Raw genomic sequence first — 19,366 nt, 5'->3', positions numbered from 1 at the left:
AGCTCAGACAAGCCTACCAGAAAACCAAAGAAGCAAATGGAAGGTCCGGGGCAGAACCAAAAACATGCTGCTTCTACGCTGAGCTGCATGCAATTCTAGGGGGGACCGCCACCACTACCCAACCCCTGTCCCTGGATTCCGAGGTGGGGGTGGTAATCTCAGCCATGGCTGAGGATTCTGTGAACGGGGAAGATGAGGAGGAAGAAGAGGAGGATGAGCTTGCAGAGAGCACACAGCACTCCATTAGCCCCAACAGCCAGGAGCTTTTTCTCACCCAGACGGAATTAACCTCCCAGCCCTCCCAAACCACTAGCCCAGACAGTGAAGCCATGGAAGTGACCTCTGGTGAGTGTACCTTTTGTAAATATAAAACATGGTTTAAAAGCAAGCATTTTGTAATGACTGATTTGCCCTGAGGACTTGGGATGCATTCATGGCCAGTACAGTATTGGAAAAGTTTGTTAACATGTCTGGGGATGGAGTGGAAATGCTCCAAGGACATCTCCATGAAGCTCTCCTGGAGGTACTCCAAAAGCCTTTGCAAAAGGTTTCTGGGCAAGGCAGCCTTATTCTGTCCACCATGGTAGGACACTTGACCACGCCATGCATGTAGCAAGTAATTGAGTATCATTGCATGACAAAGCCTAGCTGCATATGGTCCCGGTGATTGCTGGCAGTCAAGCAACATCTGTTCTTTATCTCACTGTGTTATCCTCAGGAGAGTGATATCATTCATGGTAACCTGGTTGAAATTCAGGAATTTAATTAAAGGGACAGAGATGGCCATTCCTACTGGGCTGTTTGCCTGTTGCTTAAAAGAAATCCTTCCTTGCATGTAGCCAAGCGGGGGGAGGGGAGGAGGGGAATAGCGCTGAGCTTTTTCATGTTTGGCTATCAGGGATCTTCCCTGCTACCAGCCACGCGGTGGGGGGGAGGGCGGGGAAGGGGGGTGATTAGCAGTGATCTTCCATGGTACCAGCCATGCAGTGGGGGGAGGGGTAAAGTGATCATCCCACAAAATTGGAGGGAGGGGTGGTTTCTGCTGCTGCATGTTAACAGGAAAGAAGCATCACTGAATGGGATTTGCTTGGTATTTGGGAAAGGAGGGCACTGTGTATATGAAGGCTGCAGAAGCTGAAAGACAGTGGCTTACCATGGCCGCATGCAAGCTGAATTCTGATGCCCGGGCCTGCGTCTGTGAGATCTGTAACACCAGAGCCGCAGGCACTCAATATTAAGATGCAAAATGTGACCTTGTAGTGAAATCACATGTGCTATGTAAGGTGAATAATGTTGTTCACTGTGAAAGAGTATAACCATTGTTCTGTAAAATGTATCTTTTTAAATACTTCTCTCCCTTTTTTCCCCTCCCTCATGCAGCTGCAAATTTTTCAAGCTTCCCTACTCCATCCCGAACGCTATCTCAGAGAAGGCAGAGGAAAAAGAAGATGCGAGACGAAATGTTCTCGGAAATCATGGAAGTAACCGCAATAAAAGAGCTCATCTGAATGAGTGGAAGGACGTGGTATCAAATTACAGGAAAGATGCCAATGAACATGAGGACAGGAGGGACCAACGTGAGGAGAGGAGAGACGCTCGAGATGAGAAGTGGTGACAGGAAGATCAGAGGTGTAGGCAGGAAGATCAGCGGTGGTGGGATGCAATGCTGGGGCTGCTGCGTGATCAAACTGATATCCTCCGATGACTGGCAGAGCTTCAGGAAGAGCAGCGGGGTCACAGAGTGCCGCTACAGCCCCTGTGTAACCACCCTCACCACTCACCATGTTCCATGTCTTCCTCACCCAGACGTGTAAGAAAGCGTGGGGGGAAGGCTTCATGCACCCACCCACTCCACCCCTGTGGATAGCCCAACCAAAAGGCTGTCATTACATTGAAATGTTTTTAGTGGCCTTTTCTTCCCTCCTATCCTCCTCCCAAACCACACCCAGGATACCTTGTCAGTTCTCTCCCTCTTTTTATAAAGACTTTTTAATAAAGAATACATGATTTTTAAACAATAATGACTTTATTTCCTTAAGCAAGCTGTAATCGAAGGGGGGGGGTGGGTTGTTTACAGGGAATGAGTCAATCAAGGAGGGCGGGGTTCATCAAGGAGAAACAAACACAACAGTTACACAGTACCCTGGCCCTTGATGAAACTCGTTTTCAAAGCTTCTCTGATACACACCGCTTCCTGGTGTACTCTTCTAATCGCCCTGGTGACTGGCTGCACATAATCAGCGGCCAGCTGATTTGCCTCAGCCTCCCACCCCGCCATAAAGGTCTCCCTCTTACTCTCACAGAGCTTGTGGAGCACACAGCAAGCAGCAATAACAAATGGGACATTGGTTTGGCTGAGGTCTGAGCGAGTCAGTAATGTGCACCAGCGCGCTTTTAAACGGCCAAATGCACATTCTACCATGAATCTGCATTTGCTCAGCCTGTTGTTGAACAGCTCCTGACCACTGTCCAGGCTGCCTGTGTATGGCTTCATGAGCCATGGCATCAAGGGGTAGGCTGGGTCACCCAGGATAACTATAGGCATTTCAACATCCCCAGCTGTTATTTTCTGGTCTGGGAAGAAATTCCCTTGCTGCAGCCGTTTAAACAGAGTAGTGTTCCTGAAGACACGAGCGTCATGAACCCTTCCTGGCCATCGCACGTGGATGTTGGTGAAACGTCCCTTGTGATCCACCAGTGCTTGCAGCACCATTGAAAAGTACCCCTTGCGGTTTATGTACTGGGTGCCCTGGTGCTCCGGTGCCAAGTTAGGGACATGGGCTCCATCTATCGCCCCCCCCACAGTTAGGGAATCCCATTGCAGCAAAGCCATCCACTATGACCTGCACGTTTCCCAGAGTCACAACCTTTTGTAGCAGCAGCTTAATGATTGCTTTGGCTCCTTGCATCACAGCAGTCCCCACAGTAGATTTTCCCACTCCAAATTGATTCCCGACTGACTGGTAGCTGTCTGGCGTTGCAAGCTTCCAGAGGGCTATTGCCACTCGCTTCTCCACTGTGAGGGCTGCTCTCATCTTGGTATTCTGGCATTTCAGGGCAGGGGAAAGCAAGTCACAAAGTTCCATGAAAGTGCCCTTACGCATGCGAAAATTTTGCAGCCACTGTGAATTGTCCCACACCCGCAAAACTATGCGGTCCCACCAGTCTGTGCTTGTTTCCCGGGCCCAAAATTGACGTTCAATGGCTAGAACCTGCCCCATTACCAGTAGGATCTCCAAAGCGCAGGGGCCCGCGGTTTGAGAGAATTCTGTGTCCATGTCCTCATCACTCTCGTCGCCGCGCTGCCGTAGCCACCGCCTCGTCCTCGCCTGTCTTTGCAAGTCCCGGTTCAGCACAGCCTGCACGAGAATACGCGAGGTGTTTACAATGTCCACGATTACGGTATTGATCTGAGCAGGGTCCATGCTTGCCATGCTATGGCGTCTGCACAGTTCACCCAGGAAAAAAGGCGCGAAATGGTTGTCTGCTGCTTTCACGGAGGGAGGGGTGAGGCTGTACCCAGAACCACCCGCGACAATGACTTTTGCCCCATCAGGCACTGGGATCTCAACCCAGAATTCCAAGGGGCGGGGGAGACTGCAGGAACTATAGGATAGCTACGGGATAGCTACCCATAGTGCAACGCTCCAGAAATTGACTCTAGCCTCGGACCATGGACGCACACCGCCAAATTAATGTGCCTAGTGTGGCCGCGTGCACTCGACTTTATACAATCTGTTTTACAAAACCGGTTTATGTAAAATTGGAATAATCCCGTAGTGTAGACATACCCTAGTTCTTGTCAAGCTAGCATGCTGAAAATTGCGGTGTGGCTGCAACTGCACAGGCGACAGGACAGATTAGTCACTCCAGATGAGATTGTACTTAGGACAGTTAGCCCATCCCACCACCTGTGCACCGGGGTTGCACTATTTTTAGCATGCTAGCTTGATTCAAGCTAGCACAGGTACATCTACACCAGCTTGAAGTTACACCTTCAGCCTCAGTGCAGACATATTCAGAGCCTGTTCAGAAGTGTAACATATTTTGCTGGGTATGCTTGCCATGTTGGTGGTTAAAATAGATTATTTTTCATGTGTTGTTTAACTGCATTACGGAGGATGGGAAGAAGTGCAGGAGGTACCTGAAGGTGTCTTTAGTGAAAAGAGTGACAGCCTATTATAGGGTTAGGCTTTCACTCCAACATAGAAGGAGTTATGTCTAAGATTTAGAAATGAGGGGGTTGGAGTTAGTGCCCTATATTTATACTTAGGCACCTAAATAAATACTGTAACTTTTAGAGGTGTGGCGCATCCGTGAGAGTTGGTATCTTCAGTGGGAGCTGAGAGTAGCTCAGCACCTTGGAAATTAAGCCATTAATTTGTACATGGGTTTAGGAACCTAACTTTAAGCAATCAGGTTTTCTGAGAAAATGCCCTTCAATGTACCACCGTGGCTAAGACACTGGACTGAGATTCAGGAGATCTGGGTTTTTTCCTGGTTCTGTCACTGGCTTATCATATGCCTTGTAAGAGAGCTGTTGACTAGAAATTAGGGCTGCTTGTTTCTTCTCCAAACTACTATGCACTGTCCTTGATGGAAGGAATAAAGATAAAATGACAAAGTTAACTACACCCATGCATAGCTCCCACACATGTAAAGTTCTTGCCCAAAGGCCATTTCTAGGTATATTTTCTAATCTGGATTTCATAACAAAATCGGGCTGTCATGGAATCAAACAACAATGTGTGACACATTCAAACAAGGGCAAATTCATCATTCAAATTCCTATTTGAAAGGTTTGGTTTGGTGAAATTATTGGTAGTGGTTAAGGCTGAAGCAAAATTAAGAAAAATAACACTTACAAAAAGTAGTTCTCCTCTTCATCCTCAGTGTCATAGTTTCATTAGAAAGATTCTAATATTCTGAGAAGGTAGTTAAAGGATAGATTTATGAGGGAATGGATGATTTTGTGTGCTGTTACATATTTGGGCATTCTGGATTTTATTCTTTGCTCTGGCACCTACACAGAGTGGATTAAACTCTGCAACCTTTATTTATGCTGAGTGATATCTACTTAAGCAGGTAGTCCCATTGAAGTACATATCTGAGTAAGTGCTTTCCAGCATGAATAAAGGTTGCAGAGTCTGGCTGTGTGACACAGTTGTTCAGATCACTCTCTATTTCAATTTCACCATCTATAAAACAGGGATAATAACACTTGCATTCTGTGTCTTAACTAATGCTTGAAAAGCACTTTTAGGTATTTTCCATGAATGGTTGAATAGACATGAAAGTATTCTTTATTATTGTCTACGCTTTCACAAGTATCATGATTTTTAATGCCTCTGTTTTTGACTACTTACATTGAGATACCTTAAAGGATCCTGATTTTCAAAAAAGGGTCTGAGCATCTTCCTTTGAAAATCAGACCTCTTCAAGGCATCTCAAGTTGAGCACCCCAAAATGGAAGAACCCAAAATCTGTAGTCATTTTTGAAAGTTTTAGGCCTATAAGAGTCGAAGGACCAATGCTACAACTTTTTACTTCTGTATGGAGTCCCACGCAAGCTGTTAGGCATATGCATGGGAGTAATTATTGCCAAAATGGACCAAAAATATGAATAGCTGGTTAAAGGGGAGAGAAAACTAGTTGTGAAAATGTGTATAGTTGCTAATGACAATGTGAATAACCCCAGTTTCTTGTTTTATAGTACCCACTGGAATAAAGGATTTGATGCTTTACCCTTTGGGACCTACAGCTGTGATTCTCAGTTGGAACAGGCCTTACCTTGGAGTGTTCAGGAAATATGTTGTAGAAATGTTTTACTTCAACTCATCAACGATGACCTCTGAGTGGATGACCTACTACGAAATTGCAGCTACTGTCTCCTTAACTGCATCAGTGGTAAAGTAACCATTACAGATTATCACCCACACCTGCATGTATGGTGCTTGCTCCTGGTAATGTTTCTTTCAGATGTTGCCCACTGACCAGCAGACACACCAGATTCCATTAAACCCTGGACGTTTTCCACATGCGATAGAGAGATTTATCATGATATTAGAGAGAGATTTTCCCCAGGGAATGCCAGAAAATCATGGTAAAGTTAATGAATGTGCAAATTATTTATTGTATATCTAGTAGGGGGATAGCAAATGGATCTTCCTTCCATTGGAGTGTGGGTGGGTTCAGTGGCTATATATGGCACTGTAGCCCATGAGTGTTTGGTGTTCCAAGACTTCAGGGCAGATTCCTTCCCAGCCTCAGTCCTTGCAGGACTTCCCTGTGCAAAGTTCATTTGCTAGGGCTGCGTTCAAGGTGAGAGCACTTGACCCCACTGAATTAACCCCTGCCGCCTCCCACTGTGCACTTCCACAGTTGTGTGGTCAAAAACTTTTGCAACTGTAGCATCTCCATGAGGAAATAGCATAAAGCCCCATCTACATAGCTAGCATTGATAATGTCAGTGAATCATCTGGAATATTTAGTTTTTGAGTTATGTGCATGCCAAAAGAGACTTAAAGGCCCTGAACCTGCAAATGTGCTTAAGCATATATGTCATGGTATAATCCCCCACTCTGAACCTTAGCGTCCAAAAGATGGGGTACTAGCATGAATTCCTCTAAGCTCAATTACCAGCTTAGTACTTGTAGCGCTGCCACCAACCAGGAATTCCAGTGCCTGGTACACTCTGGTCCCCCCAAAACCTTGCCTGGGGACCCTCAAGACCCAGTCCCTCTGGATCTTAACACAAGGAAAGTAAACCCTTTCCCTCACCGTTGCCTCTCCCAGGCTTCCCCTGGAAGATTACTGTGATTCAAATTCCTTGAATCTTAAAACAGAGAGGAAAATTCACCTTCCCCCCTCCTCCTCTCTCCCCCTTCCAGACTCTCCCTGAGAGAGAAAGTAATCTTAACACAGAGAGAAAATTACCCTTTCTCTCCCCCTTCCCTCCTTTCTCCCCACCAATTCCCTGGTGAATCCAGACCCAGTGCCCTGGGGTCTCACCAGAATAAAAAGCAATCAGGTTCTTAAGAAAAGCTTTTAATTACAGAAAGGAAAAAAAACAGTAAAAATTATCTTTGTAAATTTAAGATGGAATATGTCACAGGGTCTTTCAGCTATAGACACTGGGAATACCCTCCCAGCCTAAGTATACAAGTACAAATTAAAATCCTTTAAGCAAAATACAAATTTGAACTCCTTCCAGCCAAATACACATTTGCAAATAAAGAAAACAAACATAAGCCTAACTCGCCTTATCTACCTAGTACTTACAATTCTGAGCACATAAGAGCCTGTATCAGAGAGATTGGAGAGAAACCTGGTTGCACGTCTGGTCCCTCTGAGCCCCTAGAGTGAACAACAACCAAAAACTAACAGCACACACAAAGACTTCCCTCCCTCAAGATTTGAAAGTATCCTGTCCCCTGATTGGTCCTCTGGTCAGGTGACAGCCAGGCTCACTGAACTTGTTAACCCTTTACAGGCAAAAGAGACATGAAGTACTTCTGTTCTATTAACTCTTAACTATCCATTTATGACAATATGCATAAAACTTCGCAAGATTGAGGACTTTCAGCAGAAATGTACACTTCATTCCATCCTCTCCTCCCTACACACTTTTCTAGCTGTCAAGTGCGGATGGATAAATTTTGTTAAAACTTTACCTTTGGACTGAGAAAAACAATAGACAATTTCAGCTGAAAAGGAGAATTGCTTAGGAAGTTGAGATTGAAAAAAAACAAGGATAGAGATAGCTGTTGCTCCTATTGAAAACTATAATCATTTGTGACTCATGCATAACACTATTCATGTTGTCATTGTAGTAACACTGGTTTAATTGGAATTGAGCATGCACCTCTAAATTTAAAATGTAAAACTCTCTTAGGAAATGAGAAGGCAAAATAAACTACTAAATGAGTAATTTGTCATTATCATGATGCAGCAGAATTAGAGTAAAACCCAAGAGATCTTAGAAATAATGACATTTAATATGAAGTTCAAAAGTTAAGATGGTTGACAAGTAATATTGTCCACTGTTGTTTTGCATTCTAGTTGATATTGATAGGAGGTGTTTGCAGAGATAAGAGGAGTTAGAACTCCTTTATCTCAATTTAAATCTTTGCATGGAAGGATTAGATTTTTATTGGTAAATTGTCAATTTCACCAAACAAAACACAAAACAATGAAAAAATATTTCCATCAACGATAATTTAAATTTACCAATAGGCAAAGTAAGAAGAATGCTACCTAAGAACGTATTGCTTTGATGTAAGGATATTTATTTTGTGTATTTTGATGTGAGATGTTGACAATTGGTGTGTTTTAAAGCTTTAACTTTTTTAATCTCCATCTCTGCTGTCATTCAATAACTCTCTGACCCCCCATGTAATTTCCCACAACTGTGAAAATTTAAATAGTTAAAATTCTAAAAAATGCTTAAAAATAAACATTAGTGTTGTCTGTCAACATTGTAAGAAAATAAAAATTGAATTCTGCCAACCCTAGCTGTCACTGTACTGTTGAAATGAAAGTGAACGTTTCTTTAAAGATGAACTGCAAAATGTAATAATAAATGTTGAGTCCCATCTCTGACAAGGCTGCATGGCACTATGGTTTAACTACCTTCATAACGTTATTTTCAGTCTTTTAAGCCTTTGGCTTTTGGGGGTTCACTAGAAATGCCCAACAATGCACCATTATAAAACTGTCCCTGAAGTTCCCTATAACCGTTACCATTCCGGCGTCTGTGATATTGCAGAATCGTGCATTCTGGGACAACACTAACAAACCCTGAAAAAAACATATTGACTTGGCTGAGATAAAAAATGATTTTACGAAAATGTAGTTAAAAATGTTCTGGGTTGAATTCCCCCTTGTCTAGAGTCTGACAGAAAAACAGAATATTTATATTATGAAATTTGAAACAAATCAAAACAAGAAATTCTTTTTAAAAGTGAAATTTCATTGAAATCAACATGTTCCATGGGAACATGTTGATTTTGCCTAATGAGCATTTTCTAACAGGAAACTTCCATCTCAAAACTTTGGACCAGCTCTAGAAAGCAATAAGAGCGTTGGGACATGAGCAAATCCCTGCTCCCACATGTTTGTTTGTACACAATATGGTTGCCATGGCTAGGAAGTGGTCTCTGTGCATAGCCCATTGCACAAATTAAAGCCTCGGTCCTGCAAACACTTATATGAATATCTTTACTCAAGTGAATAGCTTCCTTGTGCTTAATGGTGTACTCACTGGAGTAAGGCCACACACATCCTTAGGGCGAGTACGAGATCAGGGTGTAAATGATTCATGGGAATAGAATGTACGAACGGCAGCTGTCTTGCAACAGGATATGGGCCATGCTATTGTAGCTTTTTAAATGTATCATTGCATTCCTTTCTAGGAGAAAAAGGGGTTAAGAGTGAAATTTCTTTCCAAGCATCTGCCAGAATTTAGCCCTACTTTTTTCTCTCTCTTTGAAAAGAGTTTACAAATCTAAAAGTTCAAAATGGGCTAGATTAGCCCCGGATATAAGTGGGCTCTGTTCCACTCAAGTCAGCAGCATTGTACACATTGTGGCAGCAGTAAATCTATTCTATAGCAAGTGACAGTCATGTTTTGCATTGACAAAATCTTTACTGAGCAGTGACTTGCCATTTGCTGTCCCTTTACAGAAAATAGCCAATCTATTGCCTGCTTGGTATTACAACTTTCGGGTTACCATGGTGACTTGGGGAGACCCAGAACTGAGCTGCTGTGACAGTTCTACCATCAGCTACATAACAGGTAAGCAGCAGCATGGCAAGTGGTTGATGGAGAAGTGCAAGGGGAAATGTGAGTTCTGAGGAAACTTATATAGGAAGATTATAGTGGTGTTCACCTGTAAATATTTGTGCAGGGGCTTTTTAGAATTTAATTTTAAAGCCTTGTAGGGCAAATTGTGAAGGTTGTTTTGATTCATAATAGATGTCATTTCATTGCTGACCTGCCCCATGAGTTTCGGTGATTCTGCTTATACCTTCATGCACCGTTAGTTTTTCCCACTTTATTACTGAATTCGTGTAGCTCTATTGTGATGAGTGATTGCTGATTGGCTGGAGTTAAGAGAGGGCAAGGGTCAGGAGTTATCAGCTTTGAAAGATTCCATCTATTCTGGGATTTTGGGTTGACAGGAGCCTGCTCTGGCTTTGGAAGACTTAGCATTTGACTGACATTAGCTTAGAAGCCTGGCTTAGACATAAGCGTGCTCAATCTTGAAAGATTTGCGCCACCCTTGAAAGGCTTTGTTCAGCCTAGGGTGACCAGAGGTCCTGATTTTATAGGGACGGTCCTGATTTTTGGGTCTTTTTCTTATATAGACTCCTATTACCCCCCACCCGCTGTCCCGATTTTTCACACTTGCTGTCTGGTTACCCTAGTTCAGCCTTGACATAACCTTATTCCCAGATTTGGACCTTAGCGTCCAAAATATGGGGGTTAGCATGAAAACCTCCAAGCTTAGTTACCAGCTTGGACCTGGTACTGCTGCCACCACCCAAAAAATTAGAGTGTTTTGGGGCACTCTGGTCCCCCTGAAAAACCTTCCTTGGGGACCACAAGACCCAAATCCCTTGAGTCTCACAACAAAGGGAAATAATCCTGATTCCCTTCCCCCCTCCAGGTGCTCCTGGAGAGATACACAGACACAAGCTCTGTGAAACTACGCAGAGTGAGTCCCCCTCTCCGTTCCCAATCCTGGAACAAAAGCACTTTCCTCTTCACCCAGAGGAAATGCAAAATCAGGCTAGCAATCCAACACACAGCTTTCCCCTGATTTCTTCCTCCCACCAATTCCCTGGTGAGTACAGACTTAATTTCCCTGAAGTAAAGAAAAACTCCAACAGGTCTTAAAAGAAAACTTTATATAAAAAAGAAAGAAAAAATACAAATGTTCTCTCTGTATTAAGATGATACAACACAGGGTCAATTGCTTAAAAGAATATTGAATAAACAGCCTTATTCAAAAAGAATACAAATCAAATCACTCCAGCACTTACATTCATGCAAATACCAAAGAAAAGAAACCATAAAACTTACTATCTGATCTCTTTGTCCTTACACTTAGAAACAGAAGACTAGAAAATAGAACTACTTCTCCAAAGCTCAGAGGAAAGCTGGCAGACAGACAAAAGACCTCTTACACAAACTTCCCTCCACCCAAAGTTGAAAAAATCCGGTTTCCTGATTGGTTCTCTGGTCAGGTGTTTCAGGTGAAAGAGACATTAACCCTTAGCTATCTGTTTATGACACGCCCCCCAAATTGCAGACAGTGGGGAAGCTCACTGGCGGCAATTTCTTCTAGAACTTGAAAATAAACAGATTAATACAACACATGCACCTTTACATATACTACTAAGTATATAACTAACAGACTTTAGATTTTAAGAACACTTTTTAACTACTGGATTCTGGGAAACTTTCACGGGAGAGTGCATCAGCAACTTTGTTAGAAGCTCCTGTGATGTGTTGAATTTTAAAATCAAAATCTTGGAGAGCTAAACTCCAACGAAGAAGTTTCTTGTTGTTCCCCTTGGCAGTATGAAGCCACTTGAGTGCAGCATGGTCAGTTTGTAGTTTGAACCGCCGTCCCCAAACATATGGGCGTAGCTTTTCCAGGGCGTACACAATGGCATAGCATTCCTTTTCACTGACTGACCAGTGACTTTCCCTCTCAGACAGTTTCTTGCTGAGAAACACGACAGGATGGAAGTTGTGATCTGTTGCTTCCTGCATGAGCACTGCTCCTATACCACGCTCAGATGCATCTGTGGTTACTAGGAATGGCTTGTCAAAATCCGGGGCCCTGAGTACAGGGTCAGACATGAGTGTTGCCTTAAGTTGGGTAAAGGCTTTTTGACACTCATCAGTCCACTTAACGGCATTTGGCTGGGTCTTTTTGGTTAGGTCGGTCAATGGGGCAGCGATTTGGCTGTAGTGTGGTACAAATCGCCTGTAGTATCCGGCCAAGCCTAAGAAGGATTGGACCTGTTTCTTTGACCTTGGGACAGGCCACTTTTGGATAGCATCCACCTTGGCCTGTAGGGGGTTTATGGTTCCTCGACCCACCTGGTGCCCCAGGTAAGTCACTCTGTTTTGGCCTATTTGACACTTTTTGGCCTTAACAGTTAGTCCTGCCTGCCTGATGCGCTTAAAGACCTTTTCCAGGTGGAGTAGGTGTTCGGGCCAGGAGTCTGAAAAAATGGCCACATCATCAAGGTAGGCAACTGCAAATTCTCCCAGTCCAGCTAGTAGACCGTCTACCAGCCTCTGGAAGGTGGCGGGTGCATTTCGAAGGCCGAAAGGAAGGACATTGAATTCATACACCCCCGCATGGGTGACGAATGCTGACCTCTCCTTGGCAGGTTCATCTAGCGGTACTTGCCAGTACCCCTTGGTTAAGTCTATTGTAGAGATGAACTGGGCACGTCCCAACTTTTCCAATAGCTCATCGGTACGTGGCATTGGATAGTTGTCCGGACGAGTTACAGCATTTAGCTTACGGTAGTCCACGCAAAAGCGTATTTCCCCATCTGGTTTGGGTACCAGAACCACTGGAGATGCCCATGCACTGGTAGATGGGCGGATTATACCCATCTGTAGCATGTTTTGGACCTCCCGTTCTATAGCAGCTTGGGCATGAGGAGACACCCGGTAGGGTGGGGTTCTGATTGGGTGAGCATTACCTGTATCAATGGAGTGGTATGCCCGTTCAGTCCGTCCTGGGGTGGCTGAGAATAATGGGGCGAAGCTAGTGCACAGCTCCTTGATTTGTTGCCGCTGCAGACGTTCCAGGGTGGTTGAGAGGTTCACCTCTTCCACGCCACCGTCTTTTTTCCCGTCGTAGTAGACACCGTCAGGCCACTCAGCATCATCTCCCTGGACTGTAAACTGACAAACCTGTAAGTCTCTGGAATAGAAAGGCTTGAGAGAATTAACATGGTACACTTTAGGCTTTAGTGAGGAATTGGGAAATGCTATGAGGTAGTTTACAGCTCCCAGGCGCTCTTGGACCGTGAATGGCCCTTCCCATGATGCTTCCATCTTATGGGCCTGTTGCGCCTTCAAGACCATAACCTGGTCTCCTACCTTGAAGGAACGTTCTCTGGCATGTCTGTCATACCAGGCCTTTTGCTCTTCTTGAGCATCCTTTAGGTTCTCTCTAGCAAGGGCTAAAGAGTGTCGGAGGGTGCTTTGTAGGTTGCTTACAAAGTCCAGAATGTTAGTTCCTGGAGAAGGCGTAAACCCCTCCCATTGCTGCTTCACCAACTGTAATGGCCCCTTAACCTCGTGACCATACACAAGTTCAAATGGTGAAAACCCTAAACTGGGATGTGGTACAGCCCTGTAGGCAAACAGCAACTGCTGCAACACTAGGTCCCAATTATTGGAGAATTCGTTGATGAATTTTCTTATCATGGCCCCCAAAGTTCCATTGAACCTTTCCACCAGGCCATTGGTTTGATGGTGGTACGGGGTGGCAACCAAGTGATTTACCCCATGAGTTTCCCACAGTTTTTCCATGGTCCCTGCCAGGAAATTAGACCCTGAATCTGTAAGGATGTCAGAGGGCCAACCTACCCTGGCAAAGATGTCTGTTAGGGCCAGGCACACAGTGTTAGCCCTGGTGTTGCCTAGAGCTACTGCTTCTGGCCACCGGGTAGCAAAGTCCACTAAAGTCAGTACATACTGCTTTCCTCTGGGCGTCTTTTTTGGGAAAGGGCCCAGAATATCCACAGCTACTCGCTGAAATGGGACCTCAATTATGGGGAGTGGCTGGAGAGGGGCCTTGACCTGGTCTTGAGGCTTACCCACTCTTTGGCATACCTCACAAGACCGGACATACTTGGCAACATCCTTGCCCATCCCCTCCCAGTGGAAGGACTTCCCCAACCGGTCCTTGGTTCTGTTCACCCCAGCATGGCCACTGGGATGATCATGGGCTAAGCTTAAGAGCTTCCCCCGGTACTTAGTTGGAACCACCAACTGTTTTTGCGGCTGCCATTCTTCCCGGTGTCCACCAGAAAGAATTTCCTTGTATAAAAGTCCTTGGTCTATAACAAACCGGGATCGATTTGAAGAGCTGAGAGGCGGTGGGGTGCTCCGTGCCGCCGCCCACGCTTTCTGAAGGCTGTCATCTGCTTCCTGCTCAGCCTGGAACTGTTCCCTTGAGGCTGGGGTCACCAGTTCTTCCTCAGACTGTGGACTTGGGCTTGGTCCTTCTGGAAGCGATGTAGGTGATGGGGTTGTTTCCGTTGCTGGTGAACCGCTCTCCGCTGGTGCACCTGAGGGTATTTCAGGCTCTGGCTGAGCCTTTTGGGTATGGCTGTCGTGTGCTTCTGCCAGTTCTGGCTCGCTGGCGCCCTCTGGCGTTGAGTTTGAAGATGTGGTTGCACTTGCTGGTGCTGGTTGCTGTTCCAGTTCCGGGCCTGGGACTGGAGATGCTGTGGCTGTTTCAGTGGTAGGCATGGAATCCGGGTCCACTACCTCTGTCTGGGTCTCTGGTAACACAGACGGGGCCTCTGTGGACGGCTCAGGAACAGGAATGGGTCTGGAAGCTTGCCTGGTTTGGCTACGGGTAACCATTCCCACTCTCTTGGCCCGCCTCACCTGGTTGGCCAAGTCTTCCCCCAGTAGCATGGGGATAGGATAATTGTCATAGACTGCAAAAGTCCACATTCCTGACCAGCCTTTGTACTGGACAGGCAGTTGAGCTGTAGGCAAGTCTACAGCTTGTGACATGAAGGGGTAAATTGTAACTTTGGCCTTTGGGTTGATGAATTTGGGGTCAACGAAGGATTGGTGGATAGCTGACACTTGTGCCCCCGTGTCTCTCCACGCAGTAACCTTCTTTCCGCCCACTCTCAAATTTTCCCTTCGCTCCAAGGGTATTTGAGAGGCATCTGGGCCTGGGAATCTTTGGGGTGATGGTGGTGTAATGAATTGCACTCGCATGGTGTTCTTGGGACAGTTGGCCTTGATATGTCCCAGTTCATTACACTTAAAGCATCTTCCATCTGATGGGTCACTGGGCCGAGGTGAGTTACTGGAGACTGGTGAGGTTGAAGAGTAGGGTATCTGTGGCTTTACTTGGGTGGTATGTAGGGTCTTTGGCTGTCCTCGGTTGTAGGGTTTATGGTCTGTGTGCCCCCTGTGGTAATCGTTCCCCTTGACAGTAGCTTTTTTGCTTTCTGCCAGTTCCATCCATTTGGCTCCAATCTCCCCCGCCTCAGCGATAGTTTTGGGATTTCTATCTTGTATGTACCGTGTGATGTCTTCAGGAACACCATCCAAGAACTGCTCCATTTGTATGAGGAGGTTCACGTCTTCCAAGGTTTGAATGTTGTTTCCTGTTAACCAGGCCTCATAGTTTTTTGCAATGTAGTAGGCGTGTTTGGGAAATGACACCTCTGGTTTCCACTTTTGGGTTCTGAAGCGCCGACGGGCATGATCTGGGGTTATCCCCATCCGGTATCTGGCCTTGGTTTGAAAAAGTTTATAGTCATTCATTTGCGGCTTGGGCATTTCAGCTGCCACCTCTGCTAAAGGTCCACTGAGGTGTGGCCTTAATTCTACCATGTACTGGTCTTCGGGGATGCTGTACCCAAGACAGGCTCTTTCAAAATTTTCCAAGAAGGCCTCGGTGTCATCACCTGCCTTGTAGGTGGGAAATTTCCTGTGCTGTGGAGCAATAATGGGCGATGGGTTGTTAGGATTGGCTGGAGTCTGTTGCTTAGCCTTTTCTAATTCCATGGCCTGTTGGTGGGCTTCCCTCTGGAGTTCTATCTGTCTTCTGTGGGCTAACTCTTCTTCTTCTAGTTTTCTTTTGTGTGCTGCCTCTTTGGCTTGTTCTTCTCTTTCTTTCATCTCCATTTGTCGCCTATGTTCAGCTTCTTTGAATTGGTCTTCGGCCCTCATTTTTGCCTTAGAAGTCATGATTCCTGTTTTCTTGTGTTGGGGTGCCCTCCGGTGTTTATCTTCTGCACTGCAGGCTCTGTTCCCTCCTGGAGTCTGCCTAGCAACAGTGCTTTTTTCCTTTTCTCTCTCTAGCTAATGTTCAATTAAGGGAAACCAGAAAAACCACTTAATTTGCATGCATATAAGTGCTGGTACTTGCCACCTAATGGGAGGGCTATTGCATGACAAAAGACCCTTAACAGTCTTCTCGCTTAATATGCAAACCACAAACTGCTAGAGAGAGCAGAAAAAAAAAAATTCTCTCTGGTTCCCTTTTAAAACCAAACTGTTTCTCTCTGCTAAAAAGCCCTTAGCAGAGAAAAGAAAAATATAATATTCCTACTGGCTTCTGGATTCTGTCTAGATCCCGCCGCTGCCACCATGACATAACCTTATTCCCAGATTTGGACCTTAGCGTCCAAAATATGGGGGTTAGCATGAAAACCTCCAAGCTTAGTTACCAGCTTGGACCTGGTACTGCTGCCACCACCCAAAAAATTAGAGTGTTTTGGGGCACTCTGGTCCCCCTGAAAAACCTTCCTTGGGGACCACAAGACCCAAATCCCTTGAGTCTCACAACAAAGGGAAATAATCCTGATTCCCTTCCCCCCTCCAGGTGCTCCTGGAGAGATACACAGACACAAGCTCTGTGAAACTACGCAGAGTGAGTCCCCCTCTCCGTTCCCAATCCTGGAACAAAAGCACTTTCCTCTTCACCCAGAGGAAATGCAAAATCAGGCTAGCAATCCAACACACAGCTTTCCCCTGATTTCTTCCTCCCACCAATTCCCTGGTGAGTACAGACTTAGTTTCCCTGAAGTAAAGAAAAACTCCAACAGGTCTTAAAAGAAAACTTTATATAAAAAAGAAAGAAAAAATACAAATGTTCTCTCTGTATTAAGATGATACAACACAGGGTCAATTGCTTAAAAGAATATTGAATAAACAGCCTTATTCAAAAGAATACAAATCAAATCACTCCAGCACTTACATTCATGCAAATACCAAAGAAAAGAAACCATAAAACTTACTATCTGATCTCTTTGTCCTTACACTTAGAAACAGAAGACTAGAAAATAGAACTACTTCTCCAAAGCTCAGAGGAAAGCTGGCAGACAGACAAAAGACCTCTTACACAAACTTCCCTCCACCCAAAGTTGAAAAAATCCGGTTTCCTGATTGGTTCTCTGGTCAGGTGTTTCAGGTGAAAGAGACATTAACCCTTAGCTATCTGTTTATGACAAGCCTGTGGGCTTCCAGGCTAAAGCAGGCCTCTGCCTAAGCCAAAGACCAAGTTTAATCAGGAAACATATCAGAGGCCCACACAACTTGCCCATTCAGCCAAGACAAAGGATTGTTCTAACTCTGGATTCCACTTTAGCTGGGAGCTATATTATTATGGACCAGCTAAGGGAGCTTCTGTAAATGTAATGTATTTCAGTTACTATAGGACCTAAAACTAAACAAAGTATATTTTTCCCTATGTTTTTACTGTGCCCAAGTCCTCCTTTTTTATCCCTACCTCATTTCCCTTCATGGTATCTAAGTCTACACCCCACAGTTCACACACATTAAATTGCTATGTGACACTTATTACAGCATAGATAGTTATGCTGTAGGGTTGTTTATTTTAGTGCAAAATGAGGCTGGCCATGTTTTGTGCTACAATTTTTTCACACTCCCAGTTTGTCTTTGCTGGCAAGTGTTGCCTCTGTTCATTGCAAGGGGATGGGTCCGGGGAGGATAGTTTTGGGGTCAAGGCGCCAGACTGACACTTGGGAGGCTACCTCTATGACCTTGGACAAATCACATAGAGCCAGATCCTCAGATGGCTTCATTGTCTCCCAATGGGTCCTTGACTGTTGTTGATGCCCCTTCACTCCCCACTCAGATACTTGGGGTTCAGTTCTCCAAGATGGTGAGCAACTACCGGAGATGCTGAGCACCATCAACTCCCATTGACAAGGCCATCACCATTTAGGTAACACTTCCAGGGTTGAAGTAAACATATATTGCCTTTGGGAACACTATGTACCTCCCAGAAATAGGTTTAAAAAGTTGTTCCAGTTTAAAAAACCTAATGAAATACTGTGGATGGATTTCAACAAGGGTTGTGTAATTTTAGGATGATTAATAATAATAATTATACAAGCTCAGATGGAGTGTTTGCAGACCAACTGTGCAGCAGTACATAAATGTCCAGGTGGATCAAAAATGTATTAAAGGAGGAGAAGGTTGCCTCCCCCAGAGCTTAAGTTAATGACTACTTTTGGAAGCAGGATATGGGAGGGGATGGTCCATTGGTTCATCTATTTCAATATCTTGCTTCCAAAATATTAGAATGGATGGACCAACACTCAGTTGAGCTGGGTTCTGTTCATGCCTCTGCCACTGACCTGTTCTGTGACAAATCACTTGATCCCTTAGTGCCTCTCTTTTCTGCTCCCACCCTTATTCTGTCTTGTCTAGTTGGATTGTAAGTCTTTCAGTGCAAGGAACATATTGTACTATTCGTGTGTACATGGTAAAGCATGATGAGGCTCTGATATCTGTTATGGCCTTGTCGTGGAAATTGACCACCAGTCAGTTGAGTTGATCAGACAGCCTGAGGCTTCTTTATTGATTAATCATAGATTACAAGCATATATGCAGGGAGAGACGACAGGACCTCTCACAAGAGGGAAGTCGCTCTACCTTACAGCAATAATACCTGGGTTTATATAGCTTAAAACCGCAAATTACCATATGAGCTTATACATCCGAGGATACCATATTTGGTTAATACAATGACATTTTTTAACCATCTGCAAAAACTTTTACCATTACTATACCGGTTATGAGCTAATTTGCAAGCCTGCTTTTTGCAACTTCCCCTTTATACGGGTTTTTGTTAATGTCAGGACTTTGACACCTGGTTTTCGCCTACTTGCAGTGTCAGCAGCTATGTTTTCAAGCAAATTTGAGGAACTTGGGCCCAAAATGCATATTTGGCCAAGTTTATTAGAGGTTAATTTTCTGTGTGCACAAGCTGCTTGATAAACTACAGTAACCCAGCAGTTGTTAGTTCATTTTGGCAGTGATAGATGGGGTTTTTAAGGGACTTTATGTCAGTTTAACCCCTTATAGCAGCATTCTGTGATTTAGCAGCATTAAGTAACATAATAGTAGTGTATAATATAGTGAAATCAGAAAATGAGCCTCAGGGGGGTTAGTATAAAATCAATGTTTTTACTTTGCTATATGTTAGTGTGATTGAGGCCTAAGGCCTTGATATTGATTATTAACTTGATTAAGACCCGGCCTTTGGGCCTGGGGTCAGCTTTCTTTATCAATTCCCTCCTTTGTTTGCTGCTACCGGGTTGC

General features: G+C 44.6%; 1 protein-coding gene across 6 annotated transcripts in view; it reads left to right on the top strand.

The window, feature by feature from the left end:
• The window catches only part of PTPRO (protein tyrosine phosphatase receptor type O), a 235,512-nt gene that overhangs the window by 151,666 nt on the left and 64,480 nt on the right, over positions 1–19,366 (top strand). For all 6 annotated transcript variants that reach the window (XM_030542295.1, XM_030542286.1, XM_030542268.1 and 3 more), the window contains 2 exons: positions 5,714–5,907; positions 9,685–9,796. In XM_030542295.1, coding sequence (XP_030398155.1) covers positions 5,714–5,907; positions 9,685–9,796 — 306 coding nt within the window. The remainder of the gene's footprint in view (positions 1–5,713; positions 5,908–9,684; positions 9,797–19,366) is intronic.

Source organism: Gopherus evgoodei, chromosome 1 (assembly GCF_007399415.2).
Source record: "Gopherus evgoodei ecotype Sinaloan lineage chromosome 1, rGopEvg1_v1.p, whole genome shotgun sequence".
In the NCBI taxonomy this organism is placed as follows: domain Eukaryota; kingdom Metazoa; phylum Chordata; order Testudines; family Testudinidae; genus Gopherus; species Gopherus evgoodei.
The sequence above is the reverse complement of the archived record's forward strand: the minus strand, read 5'-3'. Positions and strand labels throughout refer to the sequence as shown.